The 22,466-nt window shown below is 40.5% G+C and overlaps 1 protein-coding gene across 1 annotated transcript in view; it reads right to left on the bottom strand.

The window, feature by feature from the left end:
• The window catches only part of NRDE2 (NRDE-2, necessary for RNA interference, domain containing), a 45,537-nt gene extending 27,954 nt beyond the window's left edge, over positions 1 to 17,583 (bottom strand). Inside the window, exons 1-3 of the mRNA XM_082841917.1 lie at positions 17,501 to 17,583; positions 3,011 to 3,119; positions 1,776 to 2,009 (exon numbers count right to left, since the gene is read on the bottom strand). Coding sequence (XP_082698043.1) covers positions 1,776 to 2,009; positions 3,011 to 3,119; positions 17,501 to 17,564 — 407 coding nt within the window. The 5' untranslated portion in view covers positions 17,565 to 17,583. The remainder of the gene's footprint in view (positions 1 to 1,775; positions 2,010 to 3,010; positions 3,120 to 17,500) is intronic.
• Between the last annotated feature and the right edge of the window lie 4,883 nt (positions 17,584 to 22,466).

Here is a 22,466-nt window from a genome sequence, read left to right as displayed (position 1 = left end):
CACCCCTCCCTCCAGGCCACTTTCCTGACATCACGGAAAGACTCTCACAACTCAGTAGTATCTTACTCCCTGTCTGTACAGAAACAAACGATTCTTGCAGGTCGCCGTCCCAGGAACAGACTGCAGAAGTGAGTAGTGAGAAAGACAAAGACAAGAACAATCCACTCTATCTTAATGGGGATATTCTACAAAATATCAGCACACTTAAAAATGCTGTCTGGATCGCAAAACTATCAAGAGGCTGTAAAGGTCACCTCTGATGTGGTTAAGCACAGGCTGAAATAACTATCTTTCAAGTTCTTATGGTCGTTCCTGTACAGTTTCAGGAAATCCTTTAAAACTCATTTTCCTCAGCCATAAAAAAAGACAGCTAAAGATGAGTCTTCAGAACACACAGCAATTAATGTATTTTGCTTTGAAGACATACCAAAAAAGCAACAATATCAATGGTATATTCATCCATTCATTCATGTAACAAAAATGTACTTGAGCATTTACTCCACATCAGGCCCAGTGCCAACTGCTGGGGGGACTCAAAGGCAAGCAAGGTGGGGTGGTTCCCGCCCACAGAAATTCAGCCAAGTTCGAAACCTTGCTGCTAGACTCCTTTATTCCTTCCTCCTCTAGGGTTACAGGGATAGCACCTGAGACACAGAGAAGGCTAAATAAATCTGGGTCCTCTGAGCCACAGAGGACTGCGGCATTCTCCAACACTGATCTGCTGACAAAAGGGTCCCGGAAGACTGCGGTGTCTGCCTCTCTGGAGACTACGGGCCGGATTCCAGACTCACTCTGACCAGAGCTCTCATGGACATCAATGGGACTTCTAAGCACACCACAAGAGCAAATAATCCCTGAAGAGTCGCAAAAGTCTTAACAGCACTAAATTTTTTCAAGTATGCCTTGGACAGGACTTAAATTTTCTCTCTTCTAGACCACATGAACAAAGAAAAGAAAAAAAGTTAAATGAGGAATAATAATTCAAGTAGTTTCACCACATAACCACCTGTCTCACGCATGGGAAAAGTGCCTCCCTATGTAAGAGGAAGTTAGATTAAGCAGAGAGGAAAAGCACCTGCTCTGGGGTCAACCTGTAGAACACCTGGAACACTATGCTCAGCGTAGACAGCAGAGCGAAACACGGGGAGAAAAAAGGCCCCCAACGAAAGGAAATGCTGTGGTCATGAGCCATTCTATACCTTTAACACAGTGGTTCTAAACAAATGTGAAATAAGGACAAAAGCAATGATTATTTTTAAGTGCTATATTAACCTTAACCTGTGTGCGTGCGTGTGTGTGTGTGTGTGTGTGTGTGTGTGTGTGTGTGTTATGCACACAGGGGTTCTGATGTGAGTGACTGAAAGGAAGACATATCAAGAAAGAGAACGAAGACATTTTTCTTACTCGTTACAAAAGCGTGTAAAGCTAAGTAGTGACCTGGTTCACATGCCCACTGTAAGGCACATCTGCCACCTTTCAGAAATCCTGTAGACTTTTTGTCTGAATCAGATTTGACACAATCATTACTGTGTCTAAATAATATTTCTCAAATAAAATCATGGTCCTATTTTTTTTTTTAATGAAAGTTTTCTTTTCTTATGTTGACCTAATGATAGAACTCTTTTCGGTTTTTTCCCACTTTACTGATGTATTTATTGACTCCATTTTGATTGAGTGGCTAAACAGTCATTCAGATGTCTAACTTGTGGCAACGATCAAGGGAGAAAAAAACCAAGATTTGAAAAATCATAGGTATCTGAGAATAGAAAACCTACTTCGGTTTCTCTGATTCCTTTTTACTGCTTCTGATGCTTCTGGATGATATGTCTTTTTCAGAATCAGTATATGACTCAGATCCACTGCTACCTGACTGCCCACGTTTTCTCTTGGTTTTCTTGTGGTGCTGATGCTTCCTTTTCTTCTTTTTCTCTTTCTTCTTTTTTCTGCTTGTTTGTTTGGGCTTTTTGTTAGTGTCACTTTCATCTGAAGGCTCTGAATTCAGAGGACTCCTGTTTGGGAAAAGCAACATTAGAATTATTTTCAAAAGAGAATTAGGGAAATAATATGTAAGTAAGTATGCAAATAAACAAATATGCAAAAGGAAATTCTATAAATGCCCACACAGACTTACTATGTGCCCATACATTATACAGTACCTTCCTGGATTGCAACTCACCTTAAAGATTTAAGAGTTGGACCTAAAATAACATCAGCCAAAGAAATTCTAAGCTTTCTAAGATTTCTAAGCTTGTAAACTTATATTTTCATAGCTATATATTTTTAAATTAATCTACCAGTTATTTTATCAAATACAGTTTTTTTAATGCTATAAAAGGTTTATTTTCAGTCTTACATATTATGCCAGCATATCCTTAATGCCAAAAAAAAAAAAAGGTTTAACTCTGGTCCTTGTTTTTTAAAGTTATAACAAGATCTTCCTCATTACTCCCTCTCATGCATTAACTATTCTCAATTTCTAAAAGCTTCCTACACTTTTAGAGTACATCATATTAATGAGACCATTTGGCCTATATTTGTGAGAGAGCTCATTTCTCAATCCAGTGATCTATAACAAAATTCTTTCAAAGCTGGGTACAGATGCGTGCCATTTTGCTTTCCCCAAAGTTTTCATGAGGTTTTATCCTATCCTTCTATTTTTGCATGCAACTTCTATCTTTATGCAACTAAAGAAATATCTGAATTACAATATTCTAAAGGTTACTAATGAGGTTAATAAAGTTACTTAAGAATCACAATGATGCCATTTCCCTTGTGGCCTAATTACTGGCTGTAACTGTGTCAGGTACTTGCCACTCCAATGGAAAGGGAAAAAAAAGGATAATCTGTTAAGAGTGAGATAAGGGAAAATAGTCAAAGATTACCTCATTACATCAGGTAAAAGGAAGAGTTTTACTTAACTCTTTTATCACAGGGTTTTCTATGGAGCATCAAACTAAGCTATAGATGGTACACTGACAAAGACTAAAAATCCACCTATCAAAAAAACTACCTGGTCAGTAGCGACTCTTCAGAAACAAAGGCTGTGACCTCTTCAGTTTGTTGGCTCAGAGATGTTATGGTTCCAACACAAAAGCTTGGGTTGCTCAGCCAGTCTAATTCTGCACATGGGCAAAAAGGAGAAAAGATCAATGAAATTAGCTCAATAGGATTTCTAAAGCAGGAAATCCATCTTACCAGCTGACATCTTAATTCACAGCCAACGTCAGCCAGACATTTTGAACAGTCCACAGAAGCTGAAGGGAATCCATGAAATTGTTATTTCATAGGGCATGGGGCTTTAACACACTCTAAAATATTTAAAACTGAAATCCTCTTGTGATATCAGGCTGTAGCTTAAGCAAAAGCCATGTAATAAGCATGGCCTAAAATACAACAAGGCTTTACGTATTCCATCCACACTGTAATGAGCATGAACGCTTCCAAAGCATTAGGTTTTAATGACCCCAAATTTGATTTAAACAATTCTGAAAAGTTAAAAAAAAATCAAATCATGCATAGAAACCCACCAGGCTTAACATTATTCCAGAAGATTCAGATATTTTTCTTTAAAAAAAAATTCCAATGTTCTTAGTATAGTAACTTAACATAAGCTTTTCCTTATAACAGTACTCTGTGAAAATAAAAACAGAAGGTGTCAACTTTTTAAATTAATGCTAAAATTATATAAGATGTTAATAATGATTATCTCTGGACAGTGAGGTTAAATGTCCAAAATTTTTCTTCTTTCCGCTTATCCATTAATTTCTAACTCTTCTATGATGAACTATTTCTAAATTACTTATTTTCTAACTCTTAGGAGTCTTGGCTGTGAAGGAAGAAAAAGAATGGTGGCAGCAAGGGGGCCCACGGTGGTGTGTGTATTTTGTCCTGCTTTGTTTTAGGATGGGAGGCCACAGCATAATCACATGCTCAGGAGAAAGGACCCACAAAATGGTTGAAGTTAGAAGAGAGAAGGGTTAATTACATTTTTTAACAGTTGTACTGGGATATAGATTATATACAAGGTTCACCCATTTAAAGTGGACAAGTCAGTGGTTTTTAGTATATTTAGAATTGTGCAACTGCCACTGTAAGATAATTTTAGAACATTTTCATCATCCCCAAAAGAAACCCCACACCTATTAGCAGCAACTCCCCATCACCCACCTCCTGCCCTCCGACTCCCACAACCAGCCCTAGGCAACCACGAATCTACTTTCTCTCTCCGTAGATCTGCCTATTTTGGACATTTAATATAAACAAGATCATACAAGGTATGGTCTTTTGTAACTGGCTTCTTTTGCTTGGCATAATGTTTTCAAGGTTCATCCATGCTGTATCATGTATCAGTACTCCATTCGTTTTTATTGCTGAATAATAATTCCATTTTATGGCTATACCACATTTTATCCTTTAACAGTTGAGGGACACTTGGGTTGCTTCCACTTTTGGCTATTATAAATAATGTTGCTATGAACATCCAGGTACAAGTTTTTATATGGACATATGTTTTCAGTTATCTTGGGCAGATATCTAGGAGCAGAATTGCTGGGTCATGTGGTAACTCATGTTCAGCATTTTGAGGAACTGTCAGATTGTTTTCCTAACTGGCTGCACCATTTTATACTCCCATTAACAAGGTATGAGGATTCCAATTTCTCCACATCACTGCCAGCTTGTTACTCTGTTTTAGATTACAGTCATCCTACTGGGTATGCTGTTTTCTCACTGTGGTTATGATTTCCATTTCCCAGGTGACTAACGATGTTGAGAATCTTTTCATGTGTTTGTTTGTTGGTCCTTCATATTTCAATAGAAATAGTTATTCAAATCTTTTCCCCATTTTTTAACTGGGTTGTCTTTTTATTATTGAGTTGTAAGAGTTCTTTATATATTCTGTATTCTAGTCCCTGGTGGTAACTGCATCTTAGTGAAGAGGGGATATCGGAATGTATGCTCCATGATACAGTACCTTATTTTATTCACTGCTGTATCCCTGGCACTGAGAGCAATGCCTGGCATACATCAGTAGGAGTTTAATAAATATTTGTGGAAAAGAGGGGATGAAGGAAGGAAGGAAAGTTCCTAAAGAGAAAAGGTACATTGAAAAGCAGAGGAAAAACGGAAAGAAGAGAGGGAATCTAGCTTATGAAGGGCTTTACTGCAGGTCAAGCAACAGGTTAAGCACTTAATTTACATCTTTTAATCCTCACAACAACCCTCTATAGGAGGTACTACAATCTTCATTGTACAGAAGAGGAAACTAAGGCTCAAAGGGATCAAGTAATTTTTAAGGTCATACTTAATAAGAGTTAAAAGAATTCTTCATGCAGTCTTTCTTCTATTGTCTCCTTTTTCCTTCTGTGGGGTTCCCTTCCCTTGGGCCTAATTCCTGGCAAGAGGTATGTGAAAATAGTTCCTGTTGCTCACTGAGGTCACAATTATTTTCACAATAATTGGATTCTATCATGAGCAAAGGAAAAGTGGGAAAAAATGGAACAAACAATATGCAAGGAGAGATGCTCTCAAAGAAGTCCATTATATTTTTACATAAATATCTGGATAGTGAGGAGAGCTTGGAGGAAATGTAAAGAAATAGATACGTTAAAACAAAGTGTGTAGCTCTCCAAAGTCCTTCAGAAGGTACAAAAAAAGCTTTTAAAGGATGCATTTAAGGCTTTGCCATATGGGACCACTGTGGGGAGAGAAAAAAAGTAGTTTATAAAGAACTAAAACTCTTGTGTTTTGAACTCAGATCATCACTGACCCTCTGAGTGACCTTCATCTCAATCAAATGACCTTTTATAGGAACAAAAGGTATTTTTACCTGATAAGAAGTTGCTGCTGCTTTTTGGGGGGTGGGAGGAGGGAGGCTATCATATTAGCAGTAACCATGTGTGGAATATTAAAGTAATAATCATTGGGTGTTAGGCCTAGAAAAATTTAGGAGATCATCTAGTCCACAGATTTTCAAACTTTCTTAGCCAAGGAACTCACTGTTCAAGCACAATCTTTCAGAGAAGTTCAAAATGCAGAACAGAAAAAGCAGGATGCCCTTGTTGGGGGCTCACAGGGAGGGAGCAGGTCCACAAAGGCTCACTGGAGCACAGCCTGGATACCCTTCCCTCATTTACAGATCAATAGCCAGAGGCTCAAAGAAGTTAAGTCACACACACATCTGAACCTGGATCTGGGATCCTCCATCCAGCCCTCTCTAACCATGCCATGGTGCTAACTCTTCACCGCCTCAGCTAAGGAGTTGCTTTTCCTAAGTCTCCCCGCAATCGGTACAGGGGACTATGACAGCAATTTTCACATTGTAATCTCATTATCTGCACGTCAAGTCTTCCCATCATATTCTAAGCCAAAGGCCAACAACTCAAACCCTTACAGGGACCAGATGAGTAATGATTACTATGACACTATCGAGCGTGACAACAGAAAAAAAGAAAACGACAAAAATATTCTTCCAGCCAAACAAATATACCAACTGGTTTACAACTCGTGCATCCAAGTTTCCAGCTTGCCTCCACTCCCACTCCCTTCTTCCCAAACCAAAAGAAACATGAGGGCAGGAGCCATGACTATTCACTCCTGTATTCCCAACTCCTAGCACAGTGCCTTGGTACAAAGTAACTGGAGTCAATAAATATTTGTTGAATAAGTAAAGTGAATGAGCATCTGAATCATATCTCTGCATCCCTGTACCTCCAGCACCTAATTTACAGAACTGAAAAAATCTGATTGTTAAAAGCATGTCATTGGGGCTTCCCTGGTGGCACAGTGGTTGAGAGTCCGCCTGCCGATGCAGGGGACACGGGTTCGAGCCCTGGTCTGGGAAGATCCCACATGCCGCGGAGCGGCTGGGCCCGTGAGCCATGGCCGCTGGGCCTAAGCGTCCGGAGCCTGTGCTCCACAACGGGAGAGGCCACAACAGTGAGAGGCCCACATACCGCAAAAAAAAAAAAAAGCGTGCCATTATCTAGGTATAAAGTACTACTTTATAATTCTTCCAGTCTTCATTGTAAATTCAGATTTAATCATTAAAGAATGGAATATCTACTATGTGTCCAGGCACAGTTCCAGGCTTTGGAGGCACAGTGGTGAACAAGTCCCTGCTCACGTGGTGCTTATACTTAATCATAACATTAACTGTTCATGTAATACATTTGCATTCTTAAATTTTAATTACACAGAATCCTGGAAAGTTATCTGAGATCAAAAGATGCTTTATTAATCAAATTGCAAAGTCCTTTTCTATATTTACTTACATCTTCAAATAATTTACAAATACCAATTATGTATTTAGATAACTGTGCTAATACCAAGCAGGATGTAACACGTTACAGAGAAGACTAGCAGGATACCACATGCCTAGGGTTTAAGATAGAGAAGATGACTAGCTAACAAATCTTTTGTCCCGGCAGGTTAGTAAGTAAATCACAGGTTGAAACTTACCTGGAAATTAGCACCCTGCTATACACATACACACATCTAAGCAGGGAAGAAGAGTGGAAGTATCAGGCAGAAAAACCACTTTAGAACTACTGCCTAACAAAACCAGGCAGGTATCTACAAAAACCACATCATGTGTAATTTTACAGAAAAAAATATAATGTATCATCACTGAATACTTCAAGCTGAAATGCTTTTTGCGATTATATAAGTTTATTATATAATTCTATTTCTCCATCACTAGTGAAAATGCTTTAATTCAATTCCACTATAGATGGAGGGAAGAAGGAATTGTCATGAATAGATTTAAATTTTAAAAACAAATTTTGGGGGGCTTCCCTGGTGGCGCAGTTGTTGGGAGTCCGCCTGCCGATGCAGGGGACACGGGTTCGTGCCCTGGTCCGGGAGGATCCCGCATGCCGCGGAGCGGCTGGGCCCGTGAGACATGGCCGCTGAGCCTGCACGTCCGGAGCCTGTGCTCTGCAACGGGAGAGGCCACAGCAGTGAGAGGCCCGCGTACCGCAAAAAAAAAAAAAAAAAAAACAAACAAATTTTGGGGACTTCCCTGGTGGCAGAGTGGTTAAGAATCCACCTGCCAATGCAGCGAACACGGGTTTGATCCCTGGTCCAGGAAGATCCCACATGCCGCAGAGCAACAAAGTCTGCGCCACAGCTGCTGAGCCTGCACTCTAGAGCTCATGAGCCACAACTACTGAGCCCGCGTGCCACAACTACTGAAGCCCGTGCACCTAGAGCTCATGCTCCGCAACAAGAGAAGCCACTGCAATGAGAAGCCCGTGCACCGCAACGAAGAGTAGCCCCCGCTCACCACAACTAGAGAAAGCCCGCGCACAGCAACGAAGACCCAACACAGCCAAAAATAAATAATTTTTTTAAAAAATTAAAAAGTTAAAAAAATAAAAAATAATAAAATAAAAAATTTTGAACCACAGGTGGATAAAATACCCTTGTTCTACACCCATTCCCCATTGTATTAGGCTTTCCCCTGCTTTTCCAAAGTTCACTGTATGGCACTTTCCTCTTATGAAAGACCTTCAACTAGTACCTATTTTCACTAGCCAAAATCCGAAGAGGATTTTCGCTTTTACCAAAAAAAAAAAAAAAAAAAGGCGAAAAGCAAAAGTAGCCTTCAGTGTTTGTGTTGCAGCGAGCCTTCAGAGAGGCAGTGAGCACCCCAAGCAGCAACAGTGGCCTCACCAAGCTCCCTCCCCAGGAAGGAGCTCAGCATCAAGCCGCCATAGCTTTGAACTATGTCTGTGAGTATCTGTGCTTTATCCTGATTTACTCTGTGCACCCGTTAGCAAGATGTGTCCTGAAGTAACTGTTCCTTCACTGTACATCATTTCAGCTTAGGACAGGTTTCATCGCAACGCTGCTCTACCTTCAGATAGTGGGGGAAACCTGTATAACAAAACAGCACTGATTATGAGTTTACGTAAACTCGGAGGCAAGCACCATCCCTTCAGTGATAATTCAAAAGACATTTCTAGGGCTCTACAGCATACATATTAGGGAAGGGGGTTATTCCTTTAAAAAGAATGAGCCAAGCTCTTTGTTTTGATGGAAACACTTGATTCCTGACAGAATCTGAGAGCACAAGCATTTGTACAAACAGCACTGGCAAACATGACTAAACTGCATTTAAGACAGTGAGTACAGAGAATCTAAGCAAAGTCAGCCTTTCCACAGAGTTAAGCTACAATTTGAAGAGACCCAGGGATCCCAAAGGTAATGTTTAAACAACCAAACCCCAAAGTACAATATCACAGTGTGGTTTATAATACAATTTCCGGTGTCAGAAGGACCTGCGTTCAAACACTGGCTTTAAAGTTCATTAGTTGTGCAACTCGGAACAAAAAGCCTAATCTCTCCAAGTATTCTCCTTTCATCCAGCACCTTTTCCCTGAGAGCCAGGCATGGACAAACCCAGGACAGCCCTCAAGGAGCGGACACACTGGCAGTCATTTACATGCAATTAGACAACGCCAAGATAAAGAAAAGTTACAGGGTATAATGAGAGCACACAGCTGGGTTCCGTAGTCCATACTAGGTATGGATCAGAGAAAGCTGCCTGGGAGAACAGCTCAATAAGACCTAAAGGATGAGAAAAAAAGTAGGCAAATATGCTCCTAGGAAGCATCTAGGCAGGGGAAATGGCTTACACAAAGGCCTGAGAGTGAGAAAGCATGACTCTCTGGGAAACAGGAGGGAGCTGCTATGGCTGGACCACTGGGAGTGAGGGGGTGGGGCGGGGGGGGCAAAGTGAAGCCGGAGAGGTTCAGGGGCCTAAGAAACCCCATCAGAGTTTGTGTTTACCCTAGGAGCAATGGGGAAATGCTTGAGTTTGTGGCAAGGGTGACAAAATCAGGCCTAGGGTTCAAAAGATCAGCAGCAAAGAGTAGTGTTTAAGCACACACATTTTGAAGCTAGATGGCTTGAGCTCAAATCCTGCTTCTGTGCCTGTTTCCTCCTCCCTAAAAATGCTGACAATAATACCGACTTCACAGGGTTGTTATGAGGATTCAGTGACTTAATATGTATTTGTAAAGCATTTAGACCAGTGAATGGCACATAGTGATCTTTTTTAATTTATTTTTTTATTGAAGTATAGTTGATTTACAATGTTGTGCCCATCTCTGCTGTACAGCAAAGTGACTCAGTTATACACATACATTCTTTTTAATATTCTTTTCCATTATGGTTTTTCCCAGGATTTTGAATATAGTTCCCTGGGCTATACAGTAGGACCTTGTTGTTTATCCATTTTATATACAATAGTTTGTATCTACTAACCCCAAACTCCCAATCCATCCCTCCCCCACCCCCCCTCCCCTGGCAACCACAAGTCTGTTCTCTATGACTGTCTTTCTGTTTTGTAGGTCGGTTCATCTGTGCCATATTTTAGATTCTACATATAAGTGATAGCATATGGTATTTCTCTTTCTTTTTCTGACTTACTTCATTTAGTACAATGATCTCTAGGTACATCCATGTTGTTGCAAATGGTATTATTTCATTCTTTTTTTATGGCTGAGTAATATTCCATTGTATATATGTGCCACATCTTCTTTATCCATTCATCTGTTGATGGACATTTAGGTTGTTTCCATGTCTTGGCTACTGTGAATAGTGCTGCGATGAACACAGGGTTGCATGTATCTTTTTGAATTATAGTTTTGTCCAGATATATGCCCAGGAGTGACATTGCTGGGTCATATGATAGTTCTATTTTTAGTTTTCTGAGGAACCTCCATACTGTTTTCCACAGTGGCTACACCAACTTACCTTCTCACCAACTTACATTCCCACCAACAGTATAAGAGGGTTCCCTTTTCTCCACACCCTCTCCAGCATTTGTTATTTGTACAGTTTTTAATGATGGCCATTCTGACCAGTGTGAGGTGGTACCTCATTGTAGCTCTGATTTGCATTTCTCTAATGATTAGCAATGTTGAGCATCTTTCCATGTGTCTATCAGCCATCTGTATGTCTTCTTTGGAGAAATGTCTATTTAGGTCTTCTGCCCAGTTTTCAATTGGGTTGTTTGGTTTTTTGCTGTTGAGTTGTATGAGCTGTTGGTGTATTTTGGAAATTAAGCCCTTGTTGGTCGCATCATTTGCAAATATTTTCTCCCATTCTGTGGGTTGTCTTTTCATTTTGTTTATGGTTTCCTTTGCTGTTCAAAAGCTTGTAAGTTTGATTAGGTCCCGTTTGTTTAGTTTTGTTTTTATTTCTATTGTCTTGGGAGACTGACCTAAGAAAACACTGCTACGATTTATATCAGAGACACATAGTGTTTTTAAATAAGTAGTTTTAAAATTCTGGCTGTGGTGTGGAGAGTGGTTCAGGGAGTGACTATTTAGAAGGCCGTTGTAATAATCCAGGGGATGACTGTGGTGAAAATTATGCAGTGGCAGTGAGAATAGAGGGAAACTAACGAATTTAAGAGTTATTTGGAAGGACTGGATGAAGAACTGAATGGGGGGAACAGGAAGTTGAGGTATGTGTCTAAGTTTTGGCCCGGGAGAATGGTGGTGCCATTTTCTGACATGTGGACACAGGAAGAAGAGCAGGTTTCAGGTAAAAAGACAATGTGTGCAGTTTCTTCCCCCAATATAAATAATAACCTGCTTCATATGCCTCATATCTTCCAGCCCAACTCTGTCTGAATATTCAACCCCCAAGCAACAATGTTTTAGAGTAGACAAGCCTAATAAATCTGATGGTGTAGAAAGAAAAGCGCGAGAATTGGAGGGATCACACACTGAGGTCTTTCTGCTGCTCCTAACACAAGGGAGGCGCTGGATACCTGTTTGTTGACAGAATGAATGTTACTGAATTTAGCCTCCCCAAAACACTTACTGAGCGTGATGCCTGCTTAAATCCTGGCCTAACTCTTAACAGTACCGAGAGAGCGGCGAACAGAGCCTCTCTCACTTGCTTTGGTATTGCTCATCTTTCCTGTCCAGGAGTTTTTTGTTTCTGTTTTTGTTTTTGTTTTTAATTGAAACTCTGCACACACCAGTACTAACACCATCTTACATTTTTATCACATTTTATAGTGTAAGGCCAAAAGTACAGTGCTTCTATTTTTAACAGCAAAAGACCAGAAACAGTCAAAATGTCCTTAATAGGGACTGACAGAATAAAGTATGTGACATCCACACTATGGAGCTCTGTGGACCAGTCAAAAGAAGTGAGGAAGACTTCTATACTCCACTGTAGAGTGATGTCTGGGATTTTAGGTAAAATGCAGAATAATATGCATTTAAGAAACAGAAGTGTGGGCTTCCCTGGTGGCGCAGTGGTTGAGTGTCCGCCTGCCGATGCAGGGGACACAGGTTCGTGCCCCTGCCTGGGAGGATCCCACATGCCGCGGAGCGGCTGGGCCCGTGAGCCATGGCCGCTGAGCCTGCACGTCCGGAGCCTGTGCTCCGCAACGGGAGAGGCCACAACAGTGAGAGGCCCGCGTACCGCAAAAAAAGAAGAAAAAAGAAAAAAAAAGAAACCGAAGTGGAGGGGGGAGGAGAGATAAATTTGGGACTTGGAATTAACAGATATACATTACTATATATAAAATAGAGAAACGATGAGGACCTATTGTATAGCACAGGGCACTATATTCAATATCTTGTAATAACCTATAATGGAAAAGAATCGGAAAAAGTATATATATATATATATATGTGTATGTATAACTGAATCAATTTGCTGCATATCTGAAACACTGTAAATTAACTATACTTTAATAAAAAAAACAAAAAATTTAAAAAAAGAAACAGAACGGAAATGTAGTTGCTCATGTTAAGGAAGAAAGAAATGGAAGGATATCATTGATTACTAAAAATTCTAAACTGTAGGGGAAAGTTGGAGAATTGAGATGGAGGTTTATTCTCCGAAAATAACTGGGTTATACGTATTTTCAACTTTAGAACCATGTAAATGTTTCACAACATTACAAAACGGGACCAAATCAAAAAGAAGAAAAACACAATCCCCCAAAGTTAAAAACAAATATACCTAATTGTATATCAAACTGGTAATGAAACCACACAGAGAATTATTTCAAATGAATTTAAAACACAGTAATTTGACAGCACATGGGTTGTGGGATACAGCGTAAGGACAAATAGAACCATAAAGAAATAGTGAACTATTTAGTATTAGTCATATTACTATTGTTATTTTGGACCTATACATAATTGGACTAATGACACTAAGAACTAATATTTTCAGCATAAGAGGAAATGAATGTAAATAGTAAATCAAAGAAATCAATTAAAAATCTCATAATCTTAAACTTGGATTAGAAATATCAGTATGAAGTCACGATGTATTTTTCTCTTTCTGGTTCTGGCCATTGAAAATGTTTAGAAGTAATGACAACCCAGTGCCATGAGTACTCCCAACATCCAATTTGTGGTTTTAACATACCCATACCATTTTCCACTAAAAGAAACCAGGGTTCCTTTGAGAAATGGTCAATTCCAGGCCATAATAAAACATGTAAGCGATGAGCTCTGAGCAGCTTTTAGGGCAGAAAGCAAGGAAGTGATTAAAGACAACGGGTTTATGCTAAAAAGACACAGGCCCAACTTGATCAAGGCCCCATCAGCCAAAAATGGGACAATTTGAGCATTAGAAAACAGTATTCGCAATGGACTGAAATATAAGTATGTTAAAAATTCATGAGTTCATAATTAAAGGGGGTGGGTGGGAGAAACACCTCACTTGTCACCTCTAAAAGTTGCCAAGACCCAAACTTGTTATTCTGTAAACTGACAAAAGGAACAAACCAAGTATTCATCCTGTCCTTCCTGCCTGAACTGTATTTCGGGGTTTCCCAACAGTGTTGAGAAAAAGTTCTTTATAGGATAACTGATACTAATAAATATAGGAGGAATGCTAAAAACGGAAAATACCCATTTTGTAACCCCAATGAAATGGTGGATCTAAGCAATAATCATAAATGGCTGCAAAAATCATTAGGTGAAAGACTGATGGGCAGCTTCATAATGGATGAATCAGGCCATCCAGGAATCCACTGATCAATCTTACCACTAAAAGGGAGAAAACTGGACAGCTCATCTTCCTGATTTGGCTCAACAGCAAGTGTAGAGCACACCCAATGAGGTATTTTCAACTAAAAAAATTGTACCTGAATCTAATTAACTCTCTACATCTAACTACCAGTTTACAGGAAATGCTAGGGTAGAGAAGCATGTTAAATGACACCATAAGGATTTGGTGGGAAATGTTTATAGGACAAATGATGCAGTTTCCTCAACAAATCACAAGGGAAAATAGAAGGGAGGGAGAAATTGTTTTATATTTTTTAAAAAGACCTAAGAGACCATATCCAAAATGCAGTGTTGGATTTCTTTGGATACTGACTTGAAGAAACCAACTGTAAAAGGCCATTTTTGAAACAACTCTGGAAATTTGAACATTAACTGACAATTAGATGATATTAAAGAATTATAGTTAATTTCATCATGGCTAATAATGTTGTGTTTAAATTTTTTAAAATACAGTACTTTATAAAAAGCTCTTAACATTCTCTAACACCATACACAAAAATAAACCCAAAGTGGATTAAAGACCTAAAACGTAAGACCGGATGCTGTAAAACTCTTAGAGGAAAACACAGGCAGAACACTCTCTGATATACACTGCAGCAATATCTTTTTGGATCCACCTCTTAGAGTAATGAAAATAAAAACAAAAATAAACAAATGGGACCTCATTAAACTTAAAAGCTTTTGCACAGCAAAGGGAACCATAAACAAAACGAAAAGACAACCCACAGAATGGGAGAAAACATTTGCAAACAATGTGACCGACAAGGGATTCATCTCCAAAATATACAAACAGCTCATACATATAGCTCATATTGATACAGCTCAATATCAAAAAAGTAAACAACCCAATCAAAAAAAAAGAAAAAATGGGCACAAAAATCTAAATAGACATTTCTCCGAAGAAGACATACAGATGACCAAAAAGCACATGAAAAGATGCTCAGCATCGCTAATTATTAGAGAATTGCAAATCAAAACTACAGTGAGGTATCAACTCACACCGGTCAGAATGGTCATCATCAAAAAGTCTATAAACAGGGCTTCCCTGGTGGCGCAGTGGTTGAGAGTCCGCCTGTCGATGCAGGGGACACGGGTTCGTGCCCCGGTCCGGAAAGATCCCACATGCCGCGGAGCGGCTAGGCCCGTGAGCCATGGCCGCTGAGCCTGCGCGTCCGGAGCCTGTGCTCCGCAACGGGAGAGGCCACAGCAGTGAGAGGCCCGCGTACCGCAAAAAAAAAAAAAAAAAGTCTATAAACAATAAGTGCTGGAGAGGGTGTGGAGAAAAGGGAACCCTCCTACACTGCTGGTGGGAATGTAAATTGATACAGCCACTATGGAGAACAGTATGGAGGTTCCTTAAAAAACTAAAAATAGAACTACCATATGACCCAGCAATTCCACTACTGGGCATATACCCTGAGAAAACCATATTTCGAAAAGATACATGCACCCCAGTGTTCACTGCAGCGCTATTTACAATAACCAAGACATGGAAGCAACCTAAATGTCCATCAACAGATGAATGGATAAAGAAGATGTGGTGCATATATACAATGGAATATTACTCAGCCATAAAAAAAGAGTGAAATAATGCCATTTGCAACAACATGGATGGACCTAGAGATTATCGTAGTAAGTGAAGTCAGAGAAAGAGAAAGACAAACACCATATGCTATCACTTATATGTGGAATCTAAAAAATGATACAGATGAACTTATTTACAAACCAGAAACAGACTCACAGACTTAGAAAACAAACTTATGGTTACCAAAGCAGAAAGGTGGGGGTTGAGGAATAAATTAGGAGGTTGGGATTAACATATATACATTACTATATAGAAAATGGATAATCAACAAGGACCTACTGTATAGCACAGGGAACTCTACTCAATACTCTGTCATAACCTATATGGGAAAAGAATCTGAAAAAGAATAGATATATGTATAACTAAATCATCTTGTTGTACACCTGGAATTAACACATTTTAAATCAACTACACTGCAATATAAAATAAAAATTAAAAAAACAAAACGAAAATAAATAAATTTTAAAAGAATAAAAAGCTCTTTTGCAATCATTACCCCGATGCTGGGTACCCAGAAGATGTCCAATAAACACTGGTTAAGATAAACGACAAGAGCAACACTCCCCTGTAAACCTGCCACTTCACCCTCCCAAAATAAAAGGATTAATCCTTGGCCTGTTATTCAAGTCAGTACCATCCCTCATCACCAGTTCCAACCATATTTCCCAAGGTACCTCCTTACACCTCTACATTTCCAGACAAATTGAACTACCTGCAGTTTTTTGCAGAGGTCTCATGTTTTCCTTCGTGCGTGCCTTTGAAGGCCCTGGAATGCCCTTCCACTATCTCTTTGTCCAAATCTACCCGCTTGAAGACCCATCTCCAAAGTTAGCTCCTATATAATGCTTTCTTTGAACCTCCCCACAGAAGTCATTATTCCGCTGGTTTACCTGTATCATCTATAACATCCCACTTTGTATGTACTGTTACTTTTTTGTTAAGTACTTACTATTGGTCTGTACATTCAGCTAATATTTACCGAACACCTACTACACTTTGGGCCTGTGCTAGGGGTTAACGATGCTGCAATGAATAGACAAGCACTGTTTCTGACTACGTGGATGTTACGGTCTAGTAAAGGATGACCAAAATTACACTAGTTATATAAGAAATTACTCACAATTATGAGAAGTATACCAAAAAAAGAAATGTAGGAATTACGACTGGATACGATAAAGGTGTCAGACACAGCTGGACTCTGCCACATAAGGGCACGATTTAGGATTAATCACTTTAAATTACAATTCACTATGTGCCACAGCTTTTAACAATGCAGATCTGGGAACGCTTAAGGCCTAAATAAAATATGTAATGCCATTACCTGACCTACAGTCGACCCTCAATAAATAAATGTTAGTTCTTATTCCCAGCAGCTGCGCCCATCTGGAGAGAAACTGTGTTTGATTAGCCTTTGGATCCTAATTCTCTAGCTCTTGGTCTGCCAAAAGATATGAGTCCAACAAACAATTCAGAAATAAGGAGAAGAGAGAAGGAAAAGAAGCTGTAATAAGAACACCCAGCATTTGCATCAGGAGTCTCCCCGAGATGTGGAGTACCACTGTTTCCATTTTACAGGTGAAGTAACTGAGGCTGGGGGGAGAAAACGGGGCTCAACAATATGATTACATGGAAGTCCCAGCTCCGAAGCCTCTCCCGGTCTCTTTCTCCTTTTGGACTCTACAACTCTAGCCCAGAAACCCGGACGAGCGCCGCTGCTCCTCCCACAAAGCTTTGCAGCACCGCGGAGAACTCTGGGATACAAATGAATAAACAAATCCAAGGCAAGGGCGAGACCTGGGCCCGAGAAACTTCGCCCTAAGCCCACCAAGTACCTTCTTCATCCCTTTTGTGTGCTTACCCTTCCTGGGGCTCCCGCTCTCGGGCTCCTCACTAACACCCGCAAAGGCGGGGAACAGCGCCATGATCACAGGCCACACCGCCTTTTCATTCCACAAAAATGGCGGCGGGAAGCCGAGGCCGGTAGTAAGGCCCTTGCGGTCGGTGTGCACTCTGGGAAGTGTAGTTTTCCCGTCGGTCCTTTGGCTTGTACCCAAACCGCGGGGGCGGGGCGGAATGAAAGGGGAAGGGGCGTGATGGGGGAGGGGCGGAAGGGACCACTTCCCAGTAATTAGTACCTTCAGGCTTCTGTGAGGACCAGAAAATGCTGAGACTGGAGGTGCAACTGTTCAGAGCACAAAGTTCAAGGAAGTTGGGATTCTGATTACACCCCAGAGTTCACACCATGGCTTCCTGAGTCAAATCAAATTCCCTAAGCTTCAGGGTTTTTTTTGGGTTTGGGGTTTTTTTTTTGCGCGGGCCTCTCACTGTTGTGGCCTCTCCCGTTGCGGAGCACAGGCTCCGGACGCACAGGCTCAGCGCTCATGGCTCATGGGCCCAGCCGCTCCGCGGCATGTGGGATCTTCCCGCACCGGCGCACGAACCCGTGTCCCCTGCATCGGCAGGCGGACTCGCAACCACTGCGCCACCAGGGAAGCCCTAAGCTTCAGTTTTGATGAAATAAAAATTTGTATTTTAAGGCAAGATAAAAATTTAAACAAAATTTTTCTCTGCCCATTTGTACCTCCTCCCTCCCATCTAGTGTGCATCCTGCAACTGCATTATGCATTTACCAGACCTCCGCAATGGCAGAAATACCTGCTCAGCCATAAAGATCAATTTTTCTTTTTCTGGTGCCAGCTGGGTAATTCCTCAGAAGATAACATTCCTTTCTCAATCCTGTAAGGGGTCATCTATGACCCACCACTCACCCTGTAGGTGTAGGCATCTTTGGTGAACTTTATGTACAATGCCAATATGTCATTTCCCTTAAAGGTAGTGATTGGTGCAGAACAGACTGGTCAGATGACCTGCGGAGAGTACTGGGCCACACCTTATGGAAGTTCTTGGCTTAAATACATATTTATGAACTTAATGTTACTAGCTATATTACTTGTTTTCTGTCTATTCTATAAGATTATTGTTTCCTGCATTACCAAATGTGTGACTGAGTCTCAGATAAAATTAATGATGAATAGATGCCTTGAAGTGATTGATCAAATACATAGTTCTATAAGATCAATGATTGTAATAGTGTAACTCTAGATACGGGAAAAAGCAACAAGAGGGAACCATTTCCTGGACCATAGAAGACTAGTAAGACAGGCAGTCCAGAGGCTTTTGGTTACTGTTAAAGGGGCCTACTCCAGTAACAGTACCTTGAGGGGCCTATCAATGATATCTTTGCTTGACCTGGGAATGAGCATTTCCGGCACCTTGGGACAAAGTGGTCACGAAATGCCTCCCAAACCTTGGTCAAAATTAAGACTAAAAGGGAGGGGATTGTAAAATAAAGAATGTCACCCACCATCCAGTTCTACAAGAATCAAGTCACTAGCCACTGCAGTCACTGAAAGGAATCCCTGAAAGGAATTCAGGGCAAGCATCCGGATGAGGCACTTTTGTGCTCTGGGAGAACTGATAGAACTGGCCCTCAGATAGTTAGATATTTTCAGGTGAAAATTTTACGAACCCAGTTTCTTGCACCTTCCAATAATTAGAAAAGCACTAAAACCATTAACTAAGATATCTTTTCCTCCCAAATAGCAGTAACCTTCTATCAAGATGAGAGTTTGCATGTAACCCTTCACCAAAATCACATACATTCTGGCCTCATACTGTATCTCTTCAGAACAGTTCTCAGAGCTGTCTGGGAGATTGTCTCCTGTATTATAATCCTCAGTTTGGCTCAAACAAAACTTTCCATTTCTTTCTTAGATTGACAATTGATTAAGTTTTTTGTGTGGACAGTTTCTTCTGCAAAATGTTTTGAAGGTTAAATTAGCATAGAGGTAAAGTGCTTAGGCTTGTGCCTGGCTCGTGGAAAGCACTTAATACAAGTTAGCTTTTATGTGAGTTGTGACTGCAAGTCTGACTCAAAGCCTTGTGAGATATCCAAACTTCAATCAATTTATCATTTTAAATATTTTAGAAATACAAAAGAATTCAAGGTCTTCTCAAGTTCAAAGGTCTCTGCTGGTTAGAAAATATATTTACCCACTTATGAAGTATTCTTGACTTTAAAAAAATTGAATCTGAATCTAATGAAGACTGCTACCAGAAATATATGAGTAAAGGAACAATTTAAAGAGCTCATACCACCTAGAAGCAATCAACCAAATTCGGAGTGTAGGAAATTATAGAAAACAACCCAGTTTCTTCAACGAATCAACATCTTTAAGGGGGCGGGAGATTGAAATAGATTAAAAGATTTTAGAGATATGTCAACCAAATGCAATATACGGCCTCATTATGATTCTGGTTGGAAGAATTGTAAAAATTCTTTTTTTGAGACAGATGGAGAAATTAGAAGTCGACAGAATATTAGATGACATCAGGTAATTCTTATTAATTCTGTTAGATGTACTAATGGCACTGAGGTTACTTTTTTAAAGTTCTTATATATCAGAGATATATAGTGAAGTATTTGCAGGTGAAAATAAATAAATGAAAATATATTTGGGGGGTGGTGGAGTCCCAGGGAGTTCAAAGATCTTTAGTTAGGAAATAGATTAAGAGTGGGAGATGCAAATCAAGTCAAAGGATGGATGGACTCTTGTGAAAGCTGCAGACCTGTCTGAGAATTAGGTTGTGTGCGTCCAAAATGAGCACCCTTCAAGTTTTTTTTTGTTTGTTTTTTTTGGGGTTCTTTTGGCGTACGCGGGCCTCTCACTGTTGTGGTCTCTCCCGTTGCGGAGCACAGCCTCCACACGCACAGGCTCAGCGGCCATGGCTCACGGGCCTAGCCGCTCCGCGGGATGCGGCATCTTCCCAGACCGGGGCACGAACCCGTGTCCCCTGCATGGGCAGGCAGACTCTCAACCACTGTGCCACCAGGGAAGCCCACCCTTCAAGCTTTGAAGGCCTCTACACATTGCTTACAAAAAGAGACTTAGTATGACGATATGAGCAGTAAAAGTCTGCAACTTTCAGGTTCTACCAAAATCTCTGGCTCTAAGGTCCCTCAGTTAATCGGGACAGCTTCCGCCTCCCTTAGCAGACACCTCCCTTAGCAGACTTCCCTGGCTGCTGCGTTCCCCACCGCTTCGTATCCTTCCATTCCAGAAGAGCAACTAATGTGGAAGGGTTAGGAGAATCAGGGCCATAATAGTAACGTTTTTGTCCAAGAAGGAATCTGGGCATATTAGATATTTTCTGTACTACAGATGGGGAAGAGAATTTGGCTTAAGAGACGCCTTATAAGCAAAATTTAAAAGTGTGTAATCGAGTAACTGCTTTAGACTCCTGATTTTAAGTCGAAATCTTATGAAGTTTAGGCAAAGTTTCAGACCATCGAATAATTTAAAGTTTACCATACTTTTACTTATAATTGATTACCTTTGTAAAAATTAATACTTGAAGAAGATTGATGTATTGTCAGGTAACTGAAATACCCAAAGAGGAAATAAAACGTATTACGTTTATAAATTTATATAAGATGCGTAAATGCTAAGCCAAGGTCAGCAAACTTTTTCTTAAAGGGCCAGATAGTAAATATTTTAGGTTTTGTGGGCCAGAGGGTCTGTGCCACAGCTACTCAATTTTGCCACTGTATTGGGAAAGCAGCCAGAGATAATAAATGTTAAATGAATGGACATGGCTGTGTTCTAATAAAACTTTATTTACAAAAACAAGTGGTGAGCCCACAGGCCATCATTTGCCAATCCCAAAGAGGCCTGTATTGCATTGGGAAGTGTTTCATTAGCTACCTTTATAAACTGAAGCAAACATTATTCAAGATCCCTAAAAATTATTGCTAAAATAACAAATGAAATATGTAATCTGAACTTGAACATTTAAGAACATTATTCTTCAATTAAATCATTTATTCCTTTATATCCAACAACCAGTTTTCAGGAAATGAAAGGAAAAAGGAACATCATAAACACCACCAGGGGATACAATCAGCAAAATCCTGATTTTGGGAAACCGTGTGGAACAAACTACCTGCTTGTTTTCTTTCTCTCTGTTTCTCTCTTGGCTGTGTTGGGTCTTCATTGCTGTAAGCGGGCTTTCTCTATTTGCCGTGAGAGGGGAATACTCTGTGTTGCAATGCACAGGTTTCTCATTGCGGTGGCTTCTCTTGTTGCTGAGCACGGGCTCTAGGTGCACGGGCTTCAGTAGTTGTGGCTCGTGGGCTCTAGAGTGCAGGCTCAATAGTTGAGGCGCAGGGGCTTAGTTGCTCTGCAGCCTGTGGGATCTTCCCAGACCAGGGCTCGAACTCGTGTCCCCTGCGTTCGCAGGTGGATTTTTTTTTGTTGTTTTTTTTTTGTTTTTTTGCGGTACGCGGGCCTCTCACTGTTATGGCCTCTCCCGTTGCGGAGCACAGGATCCGGACGCGCAGGCTCAGCGGCCATGGCTCACGGACCCAGCCACTCCGCGGCACGTGGGATCTTCCCGGACTGGGGCACGAACCCGTGTGCCCTGCATCGGCAGGCGGACTCTCAACCACTGCGCCACCAGGGAAGCCCTGGCAGGTGGATTCTTAGCCACTGCGCCACCAGGGAAGCCCCCTGCTTTCTTTAACAAATAAAGTGCAAGGGAAAAAAATAAAGCAAGTACGCAAATGGAGACATGTATTAAAAGAGACTTGAGAGGCATATTGACCAATAGTAATGCACAGATCTTATTTGGATTCTGATTCAAACATACTGTATACGTAAAATGATGACATTTACAAAACAGCTGAAAATGTGAACACTGGCTGGATATTTGATAAAATTAAGGGATTATTGTTCAAACTTTAGAGACATGATAAATGTGTTATG

Source organism: Leucopleurus acutus (assembly GCF_964270905.1).
Source record: "Leucopleurus acutus genome assembly, chromosome: 1".
NCBI classification, from domain to species: domain Eukaryota; kingdom Metazoa; phylum Chordata; class Mammalia; order Artiodactyla; family Delphinidae; genus Leucopleurus; species Leucopleurus acutus.
The sequence above is the reverse complement of the archived record's forward strand: the minus strand, read 5'-3'. Positions and strand labels throughout refer to the sequence as shown.